Raw genomic sequence first — 23,699 nt, forward strand, 5'->3', positions numbered from 1 at the left:
CTCACATTTTAAAAATGCTTCTGTAGCACACTCCAAAGAACTGGAGACAAAGTTATTGACCTTTCTGACAACACTGGGAATTTGCAGATGAGACAAAACCATCAGTATTTTCTCACAATTAATTCTTCAAAATATTTTTAGAATCCAAGACAAGAAGCAGTGTTGATCATTTGCCTTCTATCCTTGTGGAGATGGATAAGCAACAAATCCTGGCCAATCTGAGATTCCTTGGATGTTTATCAGAAAATGCATTTTTTAAAAAAAACCTCCCTAAGCTGCTGTGCAGCTGACAGAGTAAAGAATACTCTCTTTCTTTCATCTCTGGATTTCAAAACTATGTCCATTTGACTTTTTTTCCCCTTTATTTCCCAGAATCCTGCATATCTCCAAGACCTCATCAAAAAAACCCCACAGTATAGACACCAGTACATAAAATTTAACATTCGAGCTTTACTACTCTACTAATTCTTAGAGAACCAAGTAAGGTGATGTTATACAAAACTGTTTGCTGCCTGCATGAGAACTAGTCCACAAACAGTATCTGTAAATATTGAACCAATATTGTAAGATCTAGCCCAGAGAGGAACAGAACAAAAATAAGTATTTCCGTAGAGAGTAAGAAATTTCTAAACCTACATCAGCTTGATTACTTTCTAGACCAATAGAAAAGTTCGCTGTTACCATCTTCATGGTATTTTAAATCACAAAACCCCCCCAAAATTAATATGAATTTCATGGATCAACCTTTATATTTTCTCTACATAGGTTCAGATTTCAATTTGCAATCGATACACAATTCTGGACAAAGAATTTTTTTTTCTTCTGAGTGCTATTTAAACTATTTGATGCAATTATTTCTTGTGTGACATCAAACATGCTATTTTCCAAGCCACTATCCTCTATAACCTGCCATTTCCAAAGAATTACTACACACCTCCCCTACAAAGCTCAATATTGCTTAGAAAGAAACAACCCATGTGCTCATCTGGAGGTGAATTTTCTAGCAATATACAGCACGTGTTGTGTCTCATCATAAAAATTTTACAGTATTTTTGCTAAATTATTCTCAATCTGCTCATACAAATAGTCCCACTGAATTAAATGCAAGTACTGATGCTATAATTCCTACCATATTACCAAAAGCTAAACGATGTGGTTTAGCAGCTTATGGCCTAGACTTCCAAAAGTCTTTTGCAAGCCTGTATTAGACATTCCCAAAGGAATAGCGATCGCATACAGGTTGGCATCAATTCAAAATATTGACACAGCAAACACTGAAATAACATGAGAAACATGTAAGTTAAAGTTGCCACATGAGTTATCAAACTAACCACCTAGCATATTAATGACGGGTCTAGTTTGCTATTTCAGTTTTTGCGTCCTTAAGGAGTTTTCTACATGTGGGACTACATATATAGGAAATTATACAGAAGACAGGTTAGTTTATTCTCAATAATAAAGCGATACCTTTAACAGTGCATATAAAGAAGCAATTTACCATATTCAAAAGAAGGTACTTGCAGTACATTTCCATTAAGATACACAAAATGTTTAAATTCGTAAAATAAATGCTTACAAATCCATATGAAAATTAGTTATTCTCTCAGTTAAATAGCAAATGGACAACAGAGATTAGCATCTATAAACAAGTGATGAGCCAAAATTCAAACTGGATTCTTATGAGTTTTGTATTAATTTACTACAATATGTTTCAGCATACAGTAAACTACCGCTATAGAAATGTGATTCTTCAATACTTTTCATAAGTATGACTCTTCAACTTGTTTATGTACATGAGAGAATAAAGTTATCAATATTGAAGTTGTAATAACCACTTGCAGGTAAAATAAATTGCACGTGAAACATTCAACGTGAACTATGTTTTTAAGGTAGTAGCATAGGCAATGTTTATCACAGATATCAGCTAACTCCACATTTTTTTCCAAAAATGTAAACTCAAACATATAGCATCTCCTAATATTTTTCTTTATACTGTCATTAAATACTGCAGTTGAATGATTTTATGGAAGTCTGTCAACACGACTGCTTTTACTCCTACGTAACATAACCTAAATTGAGGGGATTATCAGTAGGACTTGCCATTAATACATTAGTGAATGTCAATAAAAAACCTGGCTCAAAAGAGGCAATGCTGCCACTTTGCTGTGTGAAATCAATGCATTCCATCTCAGAAGCTGTTTTCATACACGTGCTGTTCTCCTTTTCTCTCAATCAATGGCATCCTGAACAAGTCAAGATTAAAAAACAAACAAACAAAACCCCCACAACAAAAAGAAGAGCTGATATTGTTTTTACATGCTGCAATAAAAACTGAAAAATTCAAGCCATCTTGCCAATTTCCTTCCAAATAATGGGGTTTAGTTGTAACTCTGGTTGTGCAAATTGCATGCTGCAGGGGAAAAAAACAAAAGAAAGAAAAAAGAAAAGAAAAAAAACCAGAAAGACTCCCGAGAATATGAATATCCAAATGTTTTGCCTCTTGTGAAGCATTCAGCACACATGATTTTCATTATTGCTACTTTCCCTGGATGCTTTAATATTTTCTATGACGTCTCTTACCAACTCACGAGTGTCTCTTAGCAGACGTTGCTGCGCTTAGTTCCAAGTCTCAGGAGAGCTAAGGTACTTTTGCCAATTAGAAATAAGCAAGTTGTTTAATTAACACACCCTTTTCATTAACGGTTTAACCCAAAGCTGACAGAGTCTTTGTTGCAAACCCTGAACAAAGAAAGGAGTACTAATTAAACATCCTGAAGTTTCTAAAGGGATAGTTTCCTTCAGCACCCAAGGGATTCTTTGAACTCCTCAGAGGACCTCCAGAGCCTTACAAGAGCACTTGGAATTTCTTATAGCTGTCCCACTCAGAGGTAAGAAAAAAAAAAAAACCAAACACAAAAAAAACCCTCAAAAAAACCCAAACACAAAGTCTGAAGATTTTGGAGACTTCTGATGTTTTAGAGATAGGTTTGCATAAAGATAGATGTTCTAAGTCTTTGGACCAGGCTAAAATACAACAGGTTTTTACTTCATAGTAACACAAATCTATAATCAAACCTGGAAAACTGTTTCCAACTCAAACTTGAATTTATCAGATCAGGATGGGCTGGCGTGATCTAACTAAGTGTCGACTATCAAAGTGCTACGCAAGCCACTGTGAGCTACATATTAGACATTACGTGGGAGCTAAACTGTTGGCGGGGGGAGGAGGAGAGGTGATTCCCTGCACTGGGCACTAAGTACCTACCAGAGAGGTAGACAGAGAGGCCTGTTCTACTGCCTCAAACTTGTTACTTTCTACCTTCTTTCAGACTTTCTGTGTGCATTTTACTATGTGTACCTGATGCATACATTTTCTTAAAATCAATTGGCCAAGCTAAGAAGTGACAGGCAAGGGTTTCCAACTGGATATGAGTTTGAACTGAGGGCTTCTGATGCAAGACAGAGAGTAGCGTTCCTGGAGACAGCTAGCAGTTATCTTTGCCCCAGCTGTCCACCTTACTGCCCCCTCACAGATATCTACTCCCACACCTGGAACAGCAAGACTGTTTATGAGGCAGCTGCTAAAAGCTGCAGTTTACAGCCTGGTATAGTAAGGTGAAAGAGCACTGATTCTTTAATATTTGGGCTTCAGCTGGTGCTGATCCAATAACTGCTGCATGAGCAATTATGCTGCTCAGGAGGGACAAAGGGATAGACAGAGATGGGTAGTAAGTGTCGTAACGTTAGACATTGACACTCATGAATCAGACCTCTAAAGCGGAGAGGGTATAAAGCAACTGTAAATGTACTGTGTTTGGTGGAAGCAGAAGCAGTACATTTTAGTCTCCCTTACACCCAAGTGTACTTAGCCACTTCTAAATACGACACAGACTCAAACACAACAACAATGGAAGAAAACATGACCAGACTTTGGAAACCTGTTACAACTAGGGCTCAAAATACCAGCCATCCACACTTCCTTCACCTACCTTCCATCCTATCTTAGCAGTGTAATATTTCCTTAGTCTTTTCTATAGTTTTATAGAACCATAGAATCATTTAGGTTGGAAAATACCTTCAAGACCACCAAGTCCAACCATTAACCTAGCACTGCCAAGTCCACCACTAAACCATGTCCCTAAGCACCACATCTATATGTCTTTTAAGTACCTCCAGGGACAGTGACTCAACCACTTCCCTGGGCAGCATGTTCCAATGATTGGTAACATTCTTGGTGAATAAATTTTTCCCAATGTCCAATCTAAACCTCCCCTGGCACAACTTGAGGCCATTTCCTCTTGTCATTATCACTTGTTACTTGGGAGAAGAGACCAACACCCACCTGGCTACAACCTCCTTTCAGGTAGTTGTAGAGAGCAAGAAGGTCTCCCCTCAGCCTCCTTTTCTCCAGATTAAACAACCCCAGTTCCCTCAGCTGCTCCTCATAAGACTTGTGCTCCAGACCCTTCCCCAGCTTCGTTGCCCTTCTCTGGACACGCTCCAGCACCTCAATGTCTTTCTTGTCGTGAGGGGCCCAAAACTGAACACAGCACTCGAGATGCGGCCTCACCAGTGCTGAGTACAGGGGACAATAAAATTCAATAATCTATACATTTATTTCATTAATAACCAGAAAATTAAGAAAAGTCTTTTTTTTCCTTCTGTATTTTATGAGATCAAATCTATGTACTTGCTTGTTCAGAACATGTATTCAGTTTCAGATGCTATATTCAAGATTTTTGTCATCATTCCAAGGATTTATTTTTTAGATTCAGACAGATCCAAAGTTCCACAGGTCCATCCATCATTACTTCACAACTGCAAAAGACCAAATACGGCAGACTACTGTCATAGAGAAATGAGAATCAAGTAAGTTTGCATCACAAAAATTGATCTACTCTGTTTATCCAGTAATGAACCAGAACTTAATTTAAGAAATAGATTTAAAAATATTTATTCTGTGAAGCTTGTTTATAAATACTTTATGAAATGTATGTAGAAATACTTATTCATTCTTTTGTAGTGCTAGCATTTTAGAAAAACTGTTGATAATGTCAGTGATAGTGTTTCAATTCAGTGTTTCTAGACACAAAAAATCTGCCACCTACTACTGCATACATTAGTAAAAAAAAAACTCTAAGGAAACACAGTATTAAAAATACTGTCAACTACATTCAATCATGGAATGCCTAGAGATCCAAAAGTATACCAAAATCCACTGATCCAAAGATTTCACAGTTTCTTGTTTCATGATTCAGTGGAAAGGATATGAATGAACAAGCTAGAGAAGAACAAATAGAAGTGAATCAGGACAAGCTTTGGAACTCTAACAGGCAGCTGGGCTCTAGCCAGGAGTCTGCACTTGCTTCTTTTTCCTCCCTAAGGAACAGCTTCAGCATACTGAACTGCTTCTTCAGCTAACAAAAAGAAGCAATTTTTACATCCCCAGCTTGAAAATTTAAACTAACCCCAGTTCCATAAGGCAAATTCCTTAAAATCTAATCCCTACTTCAGGCTGCGTTCCAAAATCCTTTTAAAAAAAACAGTTGTAAAATACAATATATTATACAGAAAATATTGGCTGTGAGGTTTCCTTCAATAAAATCATCTGTAGATGGGATACACAGAGGCTGAGTGGTACAGCCCTCCAGAGTAAATATTTCTTCTTCCAACTCTGCATATTCTTTCTTTTGAATTCTCTTATCCTAACAATTAACATGGATCTGGTTTAGCCTGCAGGAGTTATCTTTAGAGGCACTAATCACCCACTGCTCTTCACTGATTGTAGTGAGAATTGTCTTTATTCATCTGCCTGAAAAGCAAGCTTTTAATGGTTTGGCATAATACAACTTTGTTTGATAGACTATTTTTTTGTGACTGGTAACTTTGTAATTTTAATTTCGTTTCTATTTCCTCAATTATCTGACTTCTACTCTCAATTTTACTTCATGCTCAAATAAAAAACCAGAAATCAATAAATGATACCAATAAGGCAAGTAACTTTTTTTTTTTTTTTTTTTCAAAATAGCTTTTCTTCTGGTCTTTGAATGTTTTCTAGTGGTTGGCCATTGTAATTGAACTGCTCACACTGATCTGCAAATATTACATTTTAATAAAAGTATAGGGGTTGTGCAATCAAATGGAATAAGAATAAAAGTAATCAATATAAGCACTTATATAAACATGAGAAACAAAGTGAAACAAGTAAGTAACATTGAAAATTATCATTGTGAAAAATATTAGGAAATCTTTCGGTATTTTCTCATGAAACAAAGTGGGCATTTTTCATGTTTCTTTGAAAAAATCTTAGGTATGTTATTTTAGTAGATAATGAACTACAAAACATAGAAGCATAGTTGCATTTACCCAAAGGAATAACAAAAAAGTACAGAAACACATTTATACAGTAGGTTTGGGTTTGTATTTCAACCTAAAGCTGTTTTGCAAGTCATATTTTATACATGGAACTTAAAAATCAAGTATATTTAATGAGAAATTTTTCTGCTGTTGAACTTAAAAATCAAAGCCCTTTTTTTCCACAGCGGTTGTCTTTTTTTTTTTTTTTTAATTTCTTCTCATTTTGAAAACTACTTTTCAAACACATGCACATGTGAATTAAGACCTTATTTTGGCAAAGGGTTCAAGTGAAGCATATAAGCTGTACACTATGATCCTGATCACATATGTAAATACCTACAAGACTCTCAACACAGTATTCTTCTCTTGTACCTTGAAAAAAGATATTCCTTTCCCTTTGTTTCTATGAACAAAGTCCCATCAGTCACAGTCTTCTCCTGCTGCCCTTTCCTGCTCAAAAGAGTTGTAAAGAATAACAAAGGCCGACAGTGGAATAAATGACAAAGCAAAAATGGTGTGGGAACAAAATACCAAAACTCTTTCTTGTTCCTCTTTCCTCTATCAGTAAAAAACTGAAGAAATTGTAAATTCATTAAGACCTCTCCCTGAAACCCACCAAAAGGTTTTGAAGGGCAGGAGAGGAAAAATAATAAGTAAAATATTCTTTCTCCTCCAGAAACTACAACAGAGTGAGAAAGCTCATAGGCATAGCCCATGAAAAAAAAAAATCCATTTTTCGTAGCTGTTGTGTTGCACCATGTCAAACTAAAAAGAAAGCCTTGCATTAACCATGGTAATAGCAATGATGTGCCTACCTCCTCAGCAAGAAGAAACTAAAATTGCTACAGATGACTTACTCCACTCCTGCTTTCCTAACTTTAGGAAGAGCAACAATACAGATGGATTTAATTAGCAAGTCCAGACAACTGGATTAACAACTGATACAAAAACTGCACTATCAGCTATCATCTACAGAGTTACTATTTCAACAGTCAAATTAACTCACACCAAAGAAAAGAGTTTGCAGCAGCAGGAAAGGGTATGACTGAACTGATGATGGAAAAAAAAAAAATAGACTGTACAGCAGTAGCAAATATTTTGGTCTGTAGGATCAGGCCAGTGTCTCTACGGCTGCCAAACTCGGCACAAGTTCAACGGTTCTCGGATTTGCAGGTAGGCTTATGCTGCAGGGCCTGGTGTGACTGCATCGCGTAGGTAATGGAACCAACTTAGTTCCAGTGTTAAACCGACTGGTTAGCAGTGTGTGGTTGTGTGCAACTGCAACAACACAGAACTCAGATTTTTTTTTTTTAAGGGTTGGCAGTTTTTTTGCAGTTCATTCTGAATTCCATGCTGCTATCACTATCTAAACCAACTTGCTATGTTGATACATCCCTGTTTAGGGTAGGGCTACGATACAATCTATGCCTTCAGTCTCTGTGCCCAGTAAGTATTTCGTGTGGTTTTAAACCACACTTTCTTAACTTTAATACACACATTTTTCAATGAATATTCAAATTTTCACTTCACTAGAATTTTCACTAGAAGTGAAAATACAAAAATACAAAACTATCATTTGTTTCTAGGAGATGTTTTGGTTTTGCTTTTCTAGGAGTTGCACTAGCTTTGTTTGTTTGAGTTAATGATCATTATTTATAACTAGGTTTGTTTATTCAAAGACTATCTGAATTAAAACAAGAATTGAAAGACTCTTAAGTGACTGAAAGAGGGTATGGGCTAGAGGTTGAACCCTACTTGCCTAGATTAAATGACCACGGTATTAGTGTTCTCCATGGTATTAAAGTTCAGTTAGTTGGGGGGGGGGGGGGGGAAAAAAAAATTCATTTGGTAGCTATCAACAGTTTGCTGGCAGGAAAAGGGGGAACTGCAAATGAGATGCCATGGGAATATTTTTTGGGCTTGGCTCAATATTTCATTAGTCTTGAACAATGGAACATACTTATGGAAACTGTGGATGACCCAACGCAGGGAAAGGCTGTGAGCACCTGAGGAAACAAGATTTGAATTCAAATGACCTTGAGAAATCCACAGAATAAACTCAGTAGTAGAAATTGCAAAATGTAGCACTGAAAACAAAGGAAAAAAATCAAGCACACAAATGTGCAAAACAAAAATTATTTTATACACTGCCTCACAGACAGGAGTCATTACAATGGAACAAAAATTATAACAGAATGACAATTAAAAATGAGCCAAGAAGTGCAGTAAAGGAGTCAAACGCCAGGAATGCAGGAAAAGGAATGTTGGTACGAAGGACACTGAGAAAATCATTTTCTACCCACAATTGATAAGGCTTCAGTTGTAATAATAAGCACAACTTGGGCACCAGAATTTGCCTGAGTGTATCAGCATCTGGTGCCAGATATACTGATAAATCAGAAAGAATCCAGAGGACCAGCAACAACGAGGAGTCCATGAAACATAAACTAGCTTTCTTGATGCTAGCTTATTCAAAAATATCAAAGGACTAATAACATTCCCCAAAATGTTATAAAAGGACTGAAGAACTTTTATAAATTAAGAACTTTTTCCCATGTACAGTAAGGAGAGGTAAAGATAAAACTATCTTAGTCCTTGCTTCCACATTACCATTTCAACATGCTGATTTAGGCATTTATCGTCTTCTTCCAACCACACTCATTGACTTCCCTTTTTGTCTCCCGCCTGCTGAATGCTTCCTGTTTCTTTAGTTCACTTCTCTCAGTCAAACGTTTCCATGAAACTTTTTTATGATTATTATTTTTAAGTACTTAAAGCATAAAAATAAGTGGAAGTGGCCTCCAGATGTGGAGATGGCTTGAGCAGTTAGGGACAGAGGTGAAGGACTCTTAAACAGCACAAAGAATCACAGCAGCAGCAAAGCTTTTCAGGGAAAAAAAAAAAAAACCAACACAGTAGTTGTAAAATACTAGTACACTCTACCTAGGTAGGCAGTGAGTGCTCTTTTTTGAAGGTTTTTAAGAATTCAGATGCAAGATATCTAACATTACACTTCTAATACCACATTTTTATTCCTCCTGCAAGGTTTGTAGCCTTTGCTTGGACAAAAATAGCTAATGAATAATGTGCTGGACAGCAACAAACCTTCTTGCGTCTGTCAGGCTCATTCTGAGTTTTTAATTCTGTGTCCAAGGCAATGAAGAAAAAGTTTTGCAAGCAATATTCATTACCTTAGATTAAATTAATGAAAAAGTAGAGCTAAAACACTTAATGAAGAGGAGACATTTACGAGGGAAATCAAATGTAAAAAGCCAACATTCAGCATTTGCTTAATATTATCTGTTCCATTAGCCTCTTCCCCTTGTTCTTTTTAGGTAGTGTCAACGTAAACAGAAAGGATTTTTATGGCTCTTCATTTGTGACTTCCTTTAAGTTATTGGTTTAATAGGCAAACCTCTCATAGGTAATAATTATAGCCTGAAGGAAAACAGTCCAACTATGCATTTTTTCTTTACTGCCATTTTGATATAGATCTCCATTTACTCTATCAGTTCTGTGATTTGCTGCTATGACCCATATAATCTTCAGGCAGCTATTTTGTTTGGAAATCTATTCCACAAGTTTATCAACTGTTCATAACGTGCCATTTAGGAACATGCAAAAAAGCGGGTTTTTTCACATCCCGTCTCCAAGAAGCCTAACTGGATTATTACTTTTACAATTAGATGACTCAAAAGAAATATGGATAGGCTTCCAAAAGCAGGCATTGCACTCATCTATACACAAAGTCATTAAGCAAAACTCAACACTTTCAAATTTCTCTGAAATATATATATATATAAAAAAAGTTAACATTTAGTATGGTACCCAGTTAAAATCCAATCCCTTATTTCCTTTCCCTTTTCTAAAGACCAGTTTCTACTTCTAAATGCACTTTGAAATGTGCACCAGAGGATGACAATTAAGCATGCTGTTCTAGGCTAAGAGGTATCGTCCCTTTTTTACCAGCTGCTTCTCCCTACTCTTTCTTGTTAGAGGTAAAAAGCTCCTCACATCTGCCAGAAGAACCATATGTGCAATTACTTCTTAACTCAGTTCTGTCAAAATGGTTTCCTTTAAAAAAAAAAAAAAATCTGTTTAAGAAGTGTTTCAGTTAAACTGGAATTGCTTGTCTGAGTGTGTCCTAAATGCAATTTATCTTTAAAGTTCAGAATTAGAAGCTTCTGTTTACAATGACAAAGAATGATAATCAACTTATGCTTCCCAAATGGTTCCCCAGGCTCCTTTAATGTTCAGGGGCTAAAATAAGGAACATCTGAAGGTAAATAAATTGTTCCGTCTCCAGTAGATCAAATAGTCACATGTATTACAAAATATCATGCTGTCTCATACAGTTAGCTTCATCTAAGATTGTGGACACCATCCTGACATATTAAGATATCGTCATGCTGGCTATCCAGAACAGTGTATACCACATTTTTAGCTTTTCTTTATCATAATTCTGCATGATTGTAACGTATTTCTCTGTCCGACTGTAGGTTATACAGAAGCCTTCAGGAATTCGGTTACAAAAGATTCTATCACAAAGTTTGATATAATTTGACATTTGATGTAACTTCAGAAATAACTATTTACAGATGTTATTCAGCATACCATAAATGAATCAGAAAAAAATACACTGCAAGGTAATCCAAATGGGGGAGGGGGGAAGAAAAAAAAAGGTTTGATACATCTCTTTTCTGCTTTGAGTAGGTATATGCAACAATTTTTCCTGAGCTTATATGAACTTTTAAATAGGTGCTGATCCAGCAGACTCTCAGGTCAACGCTAAGACTTCCAATGGCTTTGCTATTCAACCTACACTAAGTTCTGAGACAGATTCACCAGTTTCAATGTAAAGCTCTCTGCTGCCTCATGACACAAGGCAAAACAGTGAATTTGATCCATTTTTGAAGAGGTGAACTTTTATTAACATTATCATGAACTTATCATTAAGACTTAATAATTTGAGGAAAAAAAGACAGGGGAAATGGTAGCTTACCTAACTCATAGGAAACAGCAGCCTTACAAATATAAGGTAATTAAATAATTAGATGGCTGTATGGCGTCTAGCTGGGATGGAGTTAATTTTCTTCACAGCAGCCCTTATGGTGCTGTGTTTCAGATTTGCGACTAAAATAGCGTTGATAACACACCGATCTTTTGACTTGCACACCATCGAGGCTTTCTCTTTTTCCCACTGCGCCAGCGAGGAGGCTGGGGGTGAGCACGAAACCGGGAGGAGACATGGCCAGGACAGCTGACCAAATCGACCATAGGCGTATCCCATACCGTATGATGCCATACTCAGCAATAAAAGCTTAGGGAAAGAAGGAGAATGGGGGGATGTTTAGGGTTATGGCATTTGTCTTCCCAAGTAACCTCTCCACATGATGAAGTCCTGCTTTTGAAGAAATTGCTAAACATCTGCCTGCCGACAGGAGTAATGATTTAATTCCTTCTTTCACTTTGCTTGTGTGCAGAGCTTTTGCTTCACCTATAAAACTGCCCTTATCTCAATCCTCAAGTCTTCTCACTTTCCTTCTATTTTCTCCTCCTCCCATGGGAGAGGAGAGTGAGCGAGCAGCTATGAAGGTGCTTGGCTGTTGGCTGGGGTCAACCCACAACAATGGCCAAAGTAATTTACTGTAATTAAAGAAAAAGCAATGTTAAAGCTGAAAGCCTCATAAGAACACCAGGATTGCTGAAAAGATACCAGTGTGTCATACTTGCTACAATCTTTTAAAATCTTATGTAATTCCTAGGACAGTATTATCACGTGATCTTCATTTTTTACAGCCAAAAAATACCCTGAGTTTGCCAAGATTTATGTTTTTCAGTCTAACAGTTCTTACATTGCATGACAATTTCATTCCTGTTAAAAGCTTATATTTTAGTGCCTTCTCTCATAACTCTCACAAGTAGAAAACCTCCCAGATTCCAAACAATTTGAAATAAATCAATACATATTTTCCCATAAAAAAAATAAAAATGAAGCTATACATTTGTGCTTATATCACTAGTGTAGTTGCCATGTGACAGCCATCTTCCCAGCTCTTTGATGGATGACTGGTGAGTGTACAACAGCCCATCCTGTATGAAGCAAAAGGGATTTCAGGACATATTCTAATGAACCATGTTAAGGGCTAGTAGCTCACACACACCTCATACATTTTTTTTCAAGCATTGCCAGCTGTTTTGATCAATCCCAAGCACTTAAGTGGAAAATAAAGATTGATTGAAACCAGAAGTATTTGAATTTGAGCAACATGGGGTTTGGAATGGCATGCCACAGTAGTCTCACTGAACTGCTTTATGTAGCAAGAATAATCCACATTTAGCATATTGCTTTTGTGAGTTTTAAATAGCACTTTTATTCTGAGCAGCTATTTCTCATACAATTCTCAATTTATTTTGGGTGCTGAAAACTCATACTTGGCCAGACTTTTTTCCCCTAATTTGAATACTATCCCTCCAGCCATCTAGGAATTATCTGAGTGTGAATGAATGATATTTAGGTGCTTTTTTTTTTTGCACTTAAAAAGCGATTCAGTACTTCTTTCCTTAGTGATTTAAGCATGATCAAACTGTGATATTAGCAGTTGTACTATATCTTTTTCACTGGTATTAGCCATTTCAGAGCTTTCATATATGCATTAACACATTTTATTGAGGATCCCCAGAATGAAGAGGTTAACAAAACCTTTCCAGAGCTCCTACTGTTAACCCTAATGCATTTTTATTAGCTTACTGCAATGGAAAATTCCAATCTTGCCTCAAGAAGTGAACAAGAACCTGTCAAAACTTTACATTGTCAGAATTTCCTGAGGTTCACTCAATACCACCGACACCTGCTGATAACCAGTTAGTTACACTCTATTCAGGGGCTGCTCTTGGCAATTTGTGGTACCCATGGCCACCTGGAGCTAACAAATTTCCCAATAACAGGAATTTAAGTTCCTACTCAACAGTAGGGATTTCAGTTCTAGTGTTAAGTGAGGGAATATTTCAATTGCCCCTTTGCAGGGATATATGGTAAAAGTATCACGGGAAATATTCTACTTTCAGTTATATAAATGTAAATTTAGAATAATTTTTCTAGTGTGCTTTTATACCTAAGCTGAAATGAGAATTTGAGTTCACAGTTCCATTGGTAATATTCCTACAAAAAGTAGTTCCAAGTGGTTAGTGGGAAATGCTGTGGGCATTATTCTTCCCATGAGATTTTGTTTAATAGTCATCTATTGGAAAGAGGAAAAGATCCCTGATTCTGTTGAGCCCTGTAATCAGAGTAGCAATAGTGATATTTATATTAGAAAGATTTTACCTACAAAAAAAAACTTTTTTAAGCATTTAGAGAGTCAGAAAAACAAATTAAATTTATTTAAAAATACGCATACCTTCCAAATAATATTATGGGTATTAATTTGCTTTGCTTTTATGTTCTTGTTTTTACTTTTTTTTTTAAGCTGAGATCTGAAATTAAAAAAAATGAGCCTACAAGTAACAGTCTGCACAGAATCACAAGCCTGATGTTTATGAGTAATTTTTCTAAGTATGTGCAAAAAAATATATATTTGTGAATGAAGTCACTTAAAAGTCTACTCGATCTTTTGAGTATATCTATATTGAGTCATCACATAAAACTTTATTTTCCATATGGAAATATGTACATACATTAAGATCTTGGCAAGTAGCTGTGACACAAAAAATACTTTTTTTCTTTTTTGTTTTTTTTTTTTTTTTTTAAGTCCATTAGTGGAATATACTAAAGGCTTTCTGAGTGGATAGTAAAGCACTATTTATAGTAGTAACCTATGCAGGGCCATGGCACATGCCCAGTTTCTGACAACTAAATATCCATAGCACTTAATTATTGGCATGACATTCAGCACAGTTTCGGTTGTCGCCAACCACCACTCGGTTCCCAAGAGTGCTTAGCCACAGTTCAGCAGCCACCACAGGCCAGGAACCATTCCCAAGAGGTAGTTTGAACCCAGCCATCCTGTTCTGGAGGGTAAGAGAAGCGTGGTAGCTGGTCTATCCTATGAACTAAATTATGCTATTTAAATCAATTTTTGCGTAAAAATGTAAAAAGTACAAAATGGAAAAAAAAAAAAAATTCTGAAACACGGTTGCCAAAACTCTGTGGCAGCTGTAGCTGCATTAGCTACTTGCCTAGTACCTGGGGATAAGAGCAGGAAATAGAAATGTTTGCATTTTATAAATGTGCATGCATATTTATGTAAAAATGTAACCCGTCTTTTTCTTTAAAATACTATGCTAACATTGCGGTTCACATGCATAGACAGAAAAAGGTCAAGGCCCCAGCATACAAGTTTGACTTATAAAAAGAAATGGAAACAAATTGCAGATATCACTGGCTTACAGGCTATTTCAAAAGAAAGCAAAAGCCTCTAATTTTCTTCTACCATGATAATATCAAAATAAAATTCCACACTGATATTACACTGCAGGATACTACACAGAACGCATAATGCAGATTATCCTCAAGTAGGTCTCACCAGAGGATAAATGCTGAAAGTGCAATGAGCAATATACTAACTTCTCCAGCATCCTCTGGGAATGTGATAACTTAGGAAGAGTCTATGCTGACATTTGTAACTCCTTATCACCGATACTGTATTAGCTGTTCTCTTCTACTGGACTTTGCCTGCTGGGATTACTGGAGAAGAATGGGATACTCGGGAGTATATCACGGTGAATTTCGATCCCTTCTGAAAGCCAGCAGACAGACGCTTACATAAGGTACTTAGTCCCCGATCATTTTCACAGCAGGTGAATGAAACGATGATACGGTTATACAACTTGCCAGAATCTTTCCTTATGCAGGGCAGTAAGAATTTTTATGTCCAAAAATTTTAAATCATCACAGAAACATCAAAGAACATCACTTTTCAGTAGCTGCTAGAAATGTAACGAATCGTTTTAATGTGCTGCACTGAGACTGTGCTGCCAGCACCCAATGAAACACAGCAGTGATCAACCAGCGCACAAAATTCACAACAGAATTTGTAGCTCTGTACTCTGGCAGGCCAGGCTTCTTAAAACAAAACAAAACCCACAAAACAAAACAAGGAGTGGTATAAACGTACCATGCCTGGTGATCAAGTAACAATAAGCCTCTGGTTTTGACCAGGGTCTGCCTTCCCACACAAATTTACACACATCTTTAAAAGTTTCTCTATAAAATTAAACGGAAACGTAATAGATAACAGTATTCATTGTATACCTCTCAATATTCAGTCCTATAAAATATTACTGAATCAATGATGTTAACTACAATTGTAAAAACACTCATACTACAAACCCTTTCCGGTTCCCACTTTCTCTACTCTGAAATACTTCTCATGCCTCTTCTTAATCCACAACCATTTAACTCCAGAGTTTACATATCATTTGCGTACTCTTCTTTAAAATAACACATTTTCATGAATGCCATCACTGATTAAAAAAATAAGCTTTAAAGGTTAAAAATAGCAAATTAACTCTATGAAAAGAGAAAATAATACACTGCTAGTGTATGTGAACATGACTTTTTTTTCCTTCTAAATTATCTACTGCTTGAATTAAAAAGTTATACTAAAATAAATGAAAACTAGCTTATATGCATGTGCAGATGCTAAGTCTTGAAAGTTCCTCAATATGTTAAGCTAATGAAAAAAAATCCACAGTAACTTTTTAAAAAACTAATTTATTCCTTTTCTCTTTAAAGTAATTAAATTGTTATAATAATTATTAATATCTTTAAATAAGTATATTTACTTATAATTATAGTCAACATTATTATTAATTTAATTGGCATAAAAAAATGAATTCAACATTACAGAATAATAATTAATTCTTTAAAGTAAATAAAATTAATCTAACTATATCAGAGGTGGCAAACCATAAGCACTTTTCAATTAGTATTGGACAAAACATTAATTACTGAAAAAACAGGCTTTTTAGGTACTGAAAATAACAACATTATTGATTTAATAGTAAGTGTGAGGTTAAACAGTCTATAAAAAATATTAACCTTAAGTCCTGTAAACACAATGTTCATCAGAGTATTCAGGACTGTGCCTTTTATTTTTTCCTATATGTTTCACATGCCAACTCTGTTTCTTTGTTTTTAAAGCAGGGAGATGATAGAAATATTAAACCACTGATACATAGGGGGAGTGGTTATTTCAAAATATGTTCAGGATCAGAGAAAGGGATAGAAAATACCTCTTTTAAGCCATTTTGACAGTCACCATCTTCTCTTTAGAGGTCACCCCCCAGTCTGACCGACAGAAACAGCTATATTTCAGCAACGCACTGCTCCCCAAATGGCCTTTTGCTAGAACAGAAGTCAAGCCTGCATTAAAGCAATAGCTTGGAGACAGGCACAACTAAATCTTCCATATCTTCTCCAAATCCACTAAACCAGGGACTAATAACATAAGAATGATGACATTTCTAACTATGTGCTCAGTCTGGCTCTTTGCCTGTTTTATGGCTCTATAGATGACAAACGCGCGAGAACAGGAACCAAGATGTAGCCCTACAAATTTTTTGCAGTGATTGACGTTAACATCCTGTAATGTTAGAGAAACCAGTCACGGGAACTAGTTGCACAGTTTATAAAATTCTTTTTATCAGCCTGTGATTTATAGACCCCGAGAAATTCATAGACTATGTCTAAAAAGTTTGTGAAAGCTGACCAATAAGAGGTTTATTTATGTAATATAGCCATTTGTATGTGAGAAATACCTAAAGGCACCTATATTTGAATAAATTAAGGTTAATAAAGTTAAAATTGAATAATCAAAGTCCAGGAAACGTATATATTACATTGTTTGGGCATGCAGAGTAAACCTACAGTCTATAGCTCATGCATAAGTAATCGTATTATAATAACCACATCCTGGTCTCCTGCACAACTCATGTGTGAAATAAGACAGTTGCAGAATCTGCTGTAAAAACTCACGGTACAGAGTTACTGCTCCTTATCATAGCTACCGCAAGAGTCTGTAGGGACCTCTCTGTCAGCGTCTTACTCTTCACGAAGACGCATTCAGTGACATCCCGCACAGCTCTCATCTGCAGCTAGGCAGACGTTTATCAAGGACGTAAGAATACACGTTAGCTGGATGGACCCCTCTGAACCATTTCTGTTACGATCCCGATGCACCTCTATCTCCCTGTTTAGACAGCCACTATATTCCTGTGTGCAAGTATTTCCAAGGGTTTGTTTGGTTTGGTTTGGTTTGTTCTTCCCTAGAGAAAGAAAAATGCACACATGTCATTTTCTCAGTTGAATCTCGTTGATCTACCCCATGATTTTTTTCTACCTCAAAACTGTCAGTTGTTGCCCAGCAAAGAGAGAACAGGGCATGACTTTGAATGTACAGACACACATTTTGAAAATATCTTAACGTGACATTCAGAATGCTATAGTTTTTCTGGTTTCAAACTCAAAACTTTGTGTATCAGAGCAACTGTATTCCTGCTGTCATTTTATTTTGTATTTCTACAAATAATTTATGTATTTTAAGGGTAAAGAAAGCTCAATGACAGAAACAGTTTTTATAAAGTCACAATGTAAGGAACACCGTGGAATTTATAACAAAACACTATACCGTGTTATCACAAAGCCAGGATAGTATGTTTTTATCAGACAGTTCTCACAGGGTTAATCTTGCAAACAGGAATTTGATTTTTTGAAGTTCTTTAAATTACCTTTAAAATTTCACTTTTTTTGTTATCATTTACTTTTTGAGTATAAGCATTGCTAATATTTCCATCTCAATCTTGTTTCCCTTTTTCTTCCTGAAGAGGTTCAACTCAGAGGTAAATTTACCAAACCCCTTTCATAATCTTCAGCACTGACATTATGATTAAAGAAGAAACACTGCATTATTAAAATCAGATGTTCCTACAATCACAACAAAACAAAAACCCTGTCTTGGGCACATTTATATTCAACTTCTATGTGTATATCATGACACAAAACTAATCTACTTGGTATTTTCACTTGACTATAAGAGTTCAGGCCATATTTGTTAGATAAATGCCAAACAGAGGACAAAACAGTTTAAAAATTTGTGGCTGCTGCATGTTATCTTACTTATTAGGAAGGCTATAAACACTTTCTAGTACCTCAGTATGCATATTCCTCATTTTCTGGGCTTGAATACAGAAACAGCGAAATCCATCAATGTTATTTATGACATGTAATAAATACTACAAGTCTTTTTTTTTTTTTTTTTTAAATTAACTCTGATGTTTACTCACTATAAAGATTGCCTAGGGCAAGAGGACAAAGCAAAGCATCAAAATTCTCTGCAAATCTCAGGTGAAAGCAAAACATGCATAAATCCTGATGATGATCTCACAGTCTCTTGTATCAGGACAGCATCACATCACTGCTATCACTTCCATCATTGCCACTTTTTACTTAAAATAACTGTGGTAAAGAGCTAATTACCATTCTTAGAAATAATGATAAAACCTGGTATCTGGAGAGACTATCTATAAAGCACCTGCATTTTGCAGTCCTATTCCCTGTGTTCCCACCACCAGCTGCCACTACCAAATACACTTGTCCACTTGTCCAGGCTCCTAAAGTCAAAACATACAGAAATACCTTAAAATATTTTATTATTATTATTATAGGTCTGTACAGTCATTTGTACAGATGAAATAACACGCAGCAAGTAAAATCATAACTGATGTCTGCTTCTGAAATATCACAGTACAGCTGGAATCTCATCCCAATTCAATGACTTAGAAGCTACTTAAGCTATTCTTCTTCTATGATCAATGGAGAGAGAGGTCCAGGAGACAGTACGTACCTAAAGCAGATGAAATAGCTTGACTTCTGAAGGTATCTATCCCTCTTCTTTTGTAGTGGCCCTAGATAAGTAACTTGTGCTAGACGACAAGCAAGCTGAGGTGAGACAAATTGGCCTAAGGGCCAAACTACACTTTTAAGTAAAAAACTTTAAAAAATACAATTCTTCATTAAAATTGGCATTTGTACCTCATTCTCATCTTGAGAACTCAACCTAATGTACGTATAGGGATCTAACAAGAGTTCTGTTGATTAAAATACATTCATAGAAATGAGTTAAGCATAATTCTATCCCAGTTAATTAAATCTTTGCAGGGAACACAGAGTTAGACTAGTACAGAGAACTTTTGAAAACCTTATCCCTGTGCAGTCAACGTGCATGAAGTTAAGCTTATTTTAATAGTGCTAAATAAGACCACTATGGTCTAATATTAGGCTGAAATATCTACTATATTTTAATAATGCAATATAGGTTGAGAATGTAGAGAATGTAGAAATCTATTATCGTACTATCAACACAAATCAGTAAATAGGAATTTAATTCTGATGTAGTAAGCAGGAGGGAAACATCCAAGAAATTTAATAACAGACACCATGCTCACAAGAGAACCAAATTTAAACTCTGTTAAGATGTGAAATCCATTACACTTCATACAGTATTGTACTGTAAGCTATTTCTATAAAAATACATAAAATAAATCGTCTCATCAGAGTCATTTCAAACTGTCCTACAAGAAGTACCCTAACATTTCTAAAAGCTGAATATACCTTACAATTTGTGCTTGCTTGCACTTCCCTCAGGAGGTGTGACAGCACAACCAGATCAGGGAACCTGACTCTCACACCACTTGGACTCTGACTTGCAGTCTAGAATCCAGAGTATGGACAAAATGCTGCACTCAGCCAGAAGACTGGTTCCATTACTGACCTCTGTCCAAACTCGTAACATCCTCATGAAACAAAAAAAATTATATTTTCCACTTCTTATGGGCAAGAAACCAAAATGCAATATTCAGGGCATGTTTAGAATAAGACAGATCTGGACCTATGTTACAAGGACACTCATGAGAGCACTCTATTAACAAGGTCCTGTATTTCTCACACGGATTCTTTCTCACATGGATTCTCCCCCCCCCCCCCCCAAAAAAAAAAAAAAAGAGAGAAAATTTTATTTTAAAAGAACAAAATAAACAAACAAACAAAACCCACAAAAACCCCCACCAAAAACACCATCCAAAAAACCCCACGCTTTGCTGTGATTTCATTATTTTGTAATTATATTAATGGATTCATTTGCAGGTCATCATGAAACATCTACTGTTTAGAACTAGTCCAAGACTTTGAACAAGTTTAAGCCCAGGACACAGACAGAGTATAATAGTACTGCATCATACAGTACTACATCATGCAGCAATGTAATGAACTAAATTGCATTACTGGCTACCATGCACTCTGGATAGTAGTTTGCAATGACTTTTATTACCTCTGCTCTGTACTTTAGATGCTAATCATTTATTCTGCTTAAACGCTAACAATAGGTCATCAGTATGTTTCTATTCCTTTGTCTGTACCTTTCTTTTCTTTCTGTGCCTGCAAAATGCCAACACATAATTTAATAATGAACTGACAAGAAGATAGGTAAATGTTTACCCAGAATTTTCCAGTCTGAATATCTTTCTTTTAAATTCTCTTAGCCCCCTTTAAGGCTGTGTGATAAACCCTTAAATTCTTTTCACCCCCTCTAAAGCTGTGCTATAAACCATGAATCTATTCATAGCTTGGATCATTAATGAGTAAGTATATTCCTTCCTTTAAAAAGAGCTAGCAAAGGCGTAACGTCGCCTCATTTTCCCCCTTCACTGTCAATTACACACAAAGTCACGGAATAAGCTTCTCACAAATCAGGCTTCCTAGCTCTTGAATTATGGAAAAGTAGAGAAGATGGGCACTATTTCATTTGTGCTTGAAATACTTAGGCCTCTTTTGGAAAGAAAAGGTTTCACGAGAAACAGAGAATTAGTCATAAAACTGACATTTCCTCTGTTTACTCCTTACAGCATAGGTCAGCCATAGGCGTTTGCCAAACTGATTCTGAATTTAACTTGGGATGTTGATTCACGGAAACAGAAATTAGCCTGATTTGGGGAACGGGTGGGGTTTTTTTGGTTAGTTGGTTGGTTTCGTTTTGTCCTTATTATAATACAGAAAAGACCCTTCTTCAGGAAAACAGCGCTCAAGATGTCATATAGACTTGTACTGCTATTTTATGGGACAGAGAAATTCTGTAAATGATCTTTCCTGTCTTCACTGTCTTACCTTTCATCATATATTCTCAGACCTTCAAATATTTAAGGTTCTACGGCAGACATTAATTATTAAAAACAAAAAAACCAACAAAACAATCAAAAAACCAACCACCAATAAGAAACTAATAGTAACATAAATCTCCAACACCTTCTGCAATCCAGCAGAAAGAACAAAATTTAAATAATGTTCAGTCTCCACATTTTCTTAACATTTGACCCCTTAGTGAGCGTAGTATCTGACCTCTACTATATTAGAAAAATGCACTGGTTTGATGGGAAGAATAGAGACTGAAATGAAAATCTAGAAATCTTCACACTGCCACTGGGAATGTAAGACTGAAAACAATGACTGGGATTAGAATACAGATACTATAGGACTCCAAGGTACCTTATAAGTGAGTAAAATTCCCATATATGTCAGTATATATATTCTATAGCCTCCTCAAGAAAGGTTCTCCCTCCAAAAAAACAACATTTTAACAGATTGACTTTACTTGTCTTTGAAAACAGCTCTTCATAAAGCCAACATATAAGTGATTATGTTAAGGTTCACTAGATTAATTTATTTCATTATAATATTTATGTTTAACTAAAAGAAAAACTAGGGAGGTAATATTTTGGAAGCATTTGTTTCCATCACAGGTTCTCTTTATTTTATTCCTTTATTGCGTTGTATTAGTTAGCTAGCCTATTCTTCATGTAAGAATCCCTTCAAAATCTTTCCAAATTTAAGCATAGATAAAAAAGTAGGCAGTCCTAAAAGCACAGAAAGATGCATCTTTCCTATCTATATCCCCCAGTGTCTTAAAAGTGCACTGCTTTTGAAGAAGAGGAAGGTAGAGAGCATCAGTTTTCCTTGACAAAGTTATCTCAAAATATTTTTTCAATTGTTTAATAAAAGACTTTGCCAGAAACTAGAGTGCTAGAATGATTAAATATAGCTCTGATTTCTGAGTTCCAAAGAAAATTCTAGGGGATAAAGAAAAAAAAAAAAAACAAAACAAAGAAAGAAAAAAAAAAGAAAATCATAACTCTAACTCTTCTCCTTTTCTATGAGAAAAGTCCTGCTTAAACGCTATGCCTTTCCTTAGGGAGACAAACCAAATACCTGCAGTTTTCCACTACAGAAAAAAAGCGGTAGGCAGAAAGCTGTACTTACTACAAGCTGGATTTCCTTTTCTCATGAGATTGTTCCTTTTCCTCCTCCAGCTTACAAGACTACAATGCCTTAAACATGGGATATACATTACAGCCTATCTGAAACTTACTGCAGTCAATAGTCAGATTGCCTAATTATTGAGCTAGACATTCACTAACAGCACATGCCTCTTGGATCTGGAATTATTTCTTATGAATCTGGTGATGAACTATAAACTGTTGATTGCAACCTATAACACTTGCCTTGTAAATAAACAAACTGTGATCTCTATGCATTTTTTTTAAAGTTTTAGGTGAATCTCTATTATGTCAAAAACAGGACAGACAGCAAAATGTTTTCTTCAGAGATTCCAAGGCTCTGAGACATGCTCTCGGCATTAGCATGGCTTTGATGATATTCTGAAAATGTGGAAAAAAAATACCAGCTCAGGATTTTAGAAAGGCTGGAGATGAATTCCCTAGAATGATAAAGATGAAAAAATGAGGTACTAACATTTCTAGCCATGTTCTTATTCAATTGCTTCCCTTATTCAGGACTTTTTCTACTGTATACCATAGGATTTCCTTTCTCTGTCAGGGCTGTGAAATTTGAACAGAAATATTACAGACTCTGCATTCAGATTCTTTGTGTTCTGCTGTCTTACCGGACAGCTTCAGAATGATGCCTAATTATTACTGAAATCCCTGTTTCTACCCCATAAACTAAAAAATGTGGTTTCTGATTTGAAACACTGCTACCACACTGTGAATACTGCAGTCTCAAAATGGAAGACATGATCTACCACATTTTGATTTACGTGAAAGTAGTTGGGGAGTATACTTTTAGGCGAAGCTTGTAATTTAGCTTACCTTTAAATGCTAAGGTGCCTTTCACATTTAATGTTTAAAAACAGTCTTCGAAGCCTGAAGACTCCTTCTGACTTTTTTTTAATCCCTAACATGCTATAGTATCTGTTGACCTTCTGTAAAGGACCTTTCTGTATGTGAATACATGTTGTATATGCGATAGCATTCTGCACATAAACTCCTAGTGT

The 23,699-nt window shown here is 35.9% G+C and overlaps 1 protein-coding gene across 13 annotated transcripts in view; it reads right to left on the minus strand.

Moving 5' to 3' along the window:
* The window catches only part of PCDH7 (protocadherin 7), a 286,621-nt gene that overhangs the window by 244,925 nt on the left and 17,997 nt on the right, over nucleotides 1-23,699 (minus strand). Inside the window, exon 2 of one of the 13 annotated variants that reach the window (XM_075752355.1) lies at nucleotides 17,500-17,625. The exons of the other annotated variants lie outside the window; for them this stretch is intronic. Within the exon in view, the coding sequence (XP_075608470.1) occupies nucleotides 17,554-17,625 (72 nt within the window). The 3' untranslated portion in view covers nucleotides 17,500-17,553. Of the gene's footprint in view, nucleotides 1-17,499; nucleotides 17,626-23,699 lie in introns of those variants that run through there. 13 annotated transcript variants of the gene reach the window in all.

This window comes from Balearica regulorum, chromosome 4, assembly GCF_011004875.1.
Source record: "Balearica regulorum gibbericeps isolate bBalReg1 chromosome 4, bBalReg1.pri, whole genome shotgun sequence".
Lineage (NCBI taxonomy): Eukaryota > Metazoa > Chordata > Aves > Gruiformes > Gruidae > Balearica > Balearica regulorum.